This window comes from Lotus japonicus, chromosome 1 (assembly GCF_012489685.1).
Source record: "Lotus japonicus ecotype B-129 chromosome 1, LjGifu_v1.2".
Taxonomy (NCBI): Eukaryota; Viridiplantae; Streptophyta; class Magnoliopsida; order Fabales; family Fabaceae; genus Lotus; species Lotus japonicus.
This window is the reverse complement of record NC_080041.1, coordinates 57406079-57410090: the sequence shown is the minus strand read 5'-3', so window position 1 is coordinate 57410090 and position 4012 is coordinate 57406079. Positions and strand designations below refer to the sequence as shown.

The following is a 4012-nucleotide window of genomic DNA, read 5'->3' as shown; positions in this document are numbered from 1 at the left end:
AATGACCTTAAAAACCAAAAACTAATTTGATGATTAACTAAAGGCTTAAATAACCTTTTGGTCCTTGAAACTGTAAAGGGAATCAAATCTGGTACTTGTAAAATTTTCGCATCAAATTGGGTCCCTAAAATTGTTTTTTTAATCTAATTAACTCCTTTTGCTCAATTTTGACCGGTCAACGGCCCAGTGGCAAGCCTAGTCAGCTAAAGACGACCACGTGGACTTTTTCACATCAGTTTTAGTCCCTTGAAAAGTATTTTAATCAATTTTAGTCCTTATTTTTCCACCTTCATCTTCTTCCTCTTCCACCTTCTTCCTCTTCCTCCATAACTCAAATCCCATAAATTCAAAAGTAAGAACAAGGTGAATATGATGAACATATAATTTTTTTAGGGTTTTGAATTTCTTGATTTAAGGATTTGAGTTATGGAGGAAGAGGAAGAAGGTGGAAGAGGAAGGTGAAAGAACAAGGACTAGAATTGATTAAAATATTTTTCAAGGGACTAAAATTGATGTGAAAAAAGTCCATGTGGCCATGCTTAGCTGACTAGGCTTGGCACTGGACGTTGACTAGTCAAAATTGAGCAAAAAGACTTAATTAGATTAAAAAAATAATTTTAGGGACCCAATTTGATGCGAAATTTTTACAGGGATCAGATTTGATTCCCTTTACAATTTCAAGGACCAAAAGAGTATTTAAGCCTTAACTAAAATAAAACATGTATTATCCTGCCGATTTGTCTGACACCAGCTCATTGAATATCATCAACCGCTTCTATAAGTTTTAACGTGTGAGTAGCATTACTTGTGGGTGATGCCGAAATCCTGTGCCGCATTCTTGTTCACACAATTGTATAGACCTGCTGCCATATCACATCTACATATCTTTCTCTCAAAAAAGTATCCTACAATCACCTCGTATCAAAAGAAAAGCATATACCTTCATAAGCAATTTCCTGATTGTACGATACACCCTCGAAGGAAGAAGCATTGGAAGGTCCATATGAGTTCTCACCCAAATTGAAATCAATCATGCTTGTTTAGAAAGATCTTTGGAGTCCAATGATGAACTACATATAATCCACCTTTATATAAATAACATAATCTTTGGTAACCTAGATACATGTTGAATGTACAACGTTAAATTTCGCAGAATCCAATACACGCTAAGCGCGTTGGGATTACTAGTAAAATCAAAGCAACGCCGATTATCTTCATCTTCAAACTAACGTGTCAAAATCTTAGTTCTTCTTATTACTAGTAAAATCATCCTTCAAAGAATAAAATTGTTTAAGAAACACATAACCAAGTTGAGCCAGCTAACAACATAACTCAATATAAACTAGTTCATATTCATATTTCATAAATGGAAAGCAGATATATTACATCATAATAAAGTTCCATTAATACTCAACATCTTCTCCTTGGCCAAGCAAGAAAAAAACCAGCTGTGGCCTAAGGTAGAGAGGGATTATACAAAGTATTAACATAAACTATGCAAGAAATATAAAAACCTAGCTAAGGTACATCAATTATAATCCAAATCCTAAATAGTAGCCCTGCAATTGTCAAAAACTCCATTGCAGTAACCACAAACCTGAGACACTAAAAGCTACAAATAAGACACACATGTGATGATATTTGACACTATCAAAACACAGCTAGCTTCACAGAGAATCCCAATCAATCTCATATGATGGGTACTTGAACAGATTTAAATTATCTGAATCACCTTCCCACTGTGGCTCATAGACATCACCAAAGGTTAGATCTGAGAGAGGAGAAGAGCCTTCTGATGAAGGCTCACTCTCACTGATCACAACAGATTCAACCTTGCAAGTGCTCTCTGAACCCTTCACATCACCACCACCAACAACAACTGCATTTTCCTCCTTGTGAGTCATCGGAGCCTCCGGCGGAGCAACCACCTTGGAAGCCGCCGTCGAAGCCGCCTTTGATTTCTTCTGAGGCTTCTTCACTGTCTTCCCCTGTTTCTGCATCTCAGCCAAGCCTTCACAAATGGCCTGAAGCTTTGCATCAACAGAGGAATGCAGAGGCTTGTACTCGCCGAAATCTCCGCCGACGGAGGATCCCTGGTGGCGGAGGTTAGGGAAATTGAGCCGAGCAAAGTCGCCTCTGAGCTTGTACGCAGCCTTGTCGTACGCCAGAGCAGCTTCCTCCGCCGTGTCAAATGTCCCCAACCAGAGCCTGGTCCGATTCTTTGGAAGCCTGATCTCAGCGACCCATTTTCCCCAGTGCCTCTGCCTCACTCCTCTGTATAGCTTCGTGGGTTTTGGAGGATTCCCCACGTGCTTCATCGGAATCGGCTTCGGACTAAGGAAGCTGAGTGTGGTGTTGAGATGGTGATTCTGATTCTGATTCTGCCATGGGAGGTGGTTGCTCTGTTGGATCTGGATCTGAGATTGGATCTGATGGATCTGAGATGGGGTTAGGTGGTTGAAGCCAAGAAGAGGAGGAGAAGTTGCTGGTTGCACAAAGGATAACGCAAATACATGGGTCATCGATGTTGAGCAACCATCTGAGAAGAAAGGAGTGACAGAAGGAGAAGAGTAGAAGGAATTAGGGGGAGAAGAACAGGGTAGAGATGAATTTGATGAAGATGGAGAGGGAGAAGAAGAAGAAGAAGAAGAAGAAGAAGAAGAAGAAGGAGAGAAGGTTGAGGTTGAGGTTGGGGTTGGGGAAGAACTTTTGATAAAAGGTTCAAGAACTTCCATCAACTCACCCCTGAATGGATCTGAGTGAAACTCTGTGCTGCTGAAAAAGTCCATCATAGTAGCCATAACTAGTAAAATTAAACCTGTGTCTTTATAAAATTGAAGAACAGGTGTAGGTTAACACAGAAAATTTAAGACCCAAAAGAAAAAACAAGAAATTTGGATGGAAGAGATTTTAAATAGACAAACCTCTTCAATTTCTTGATTCTTGAGAAGAAAATAAAAATAAAAATAAAAAAACAGCTTTGAGGAATCAAAAATAACCTCTTAGCTGATTTTAAGGAAATTAAGAAGAAAAAAAGTTTTTACAGTAAAAGCTGGATCTCGATTCTGAAAACACCTGGCTTTCGAGGAATTCTTCTAAGTTTGCTTCCTGAAGAGTTGAAAAAACAAACCCAAAAATCTTGACTTGAAAGACAGATGATTAACAGAAAGGGATTCAGAGAAGCGGGGAATTACAGAAAGGGGGAAAAGTGATTAAGTTGAGAAAATCAACAGAAAGAAGAAAAGAAACACAATCTGAAACGCTCTGAAGAAAATGGAGGTGATGTAAATTTTGTGTGTGTGGTGATCTCTCGCCGCTCTTGATTTTGCCTTTCAGACACTCACTCGTTTATATAGCACCATGCCACCTTGATTATTAGTGCTAATTTCATAATTAATCGCTTGATTAGCGGTGTCATTACCACGGGTTAGTTTAACCAATATGGTTGCAATGACGCAAGATACCGACGAATTGATTAAGGTGATAACCAATCATCTCAAGCCACGTACCCCATACTAAGGACACGTGTCCGTTCGAAACCGGCATCTGTCGGTGTCTTAATTATTGTCGTTTTCTTTGGTTTTGTGGTTAAGATGTTGACCTGCTTAGTGCGCGTCTTGTCCAAATGAATTTTTATCTTCTATTGCCTGCATTGTACGCTTCCATTCTTAATCAAATTAAATAAAATATCTCCACATTCAATAACTATGAGAATAATTTTTCACCTTGTGATCATCGCGCACTAAACTGCAAGATTTGGCTAATGAGTTTTTTTTATTTACGAGAGTCAAAAATTGAATTTTCAGCCATCATCTTAGGATAAAAAGTGTTAAATCAGTAGATCAAACCAGTCACTTAATTAATTTAATTTTTACATTAATGCTTATAAGTTTCAACTTTCTATATTTTATTTTACAAGTTCAACTTTCTATATACTATTATGATAATCTCCATCAGCATACTAGTAAAATACAAAAGAATAACTCATTCTTTTTATGTGAGGGATTGAATT

General features: G+C 38.1%; 1 protein-coding gene across 1 annotated transcript; it reads right to left on the bottom strand.

Moving 5' to 3' along the window:
* Positions 1–1380: 1380 nt before the first annotated feature.
* LOC130731694 (ethylene-responsive transcription factor RAP2-4-like) lies at positions 1381–3338 on the bottom strand. Its single transcript, XM_057583955.1, has one exon. The coding sequence runs from the start codon at positions 2799–2801 to the stop codon at positions 1668–1670; it is 1134 nt and encodes a 377-aa protein (XP_057439938.1). The 5' UTR covers positions 2802–3338; the 3' UTR covers positions 1381–1667.
* Positions 3339–4012: the final 674 nt, after the last annotated feature.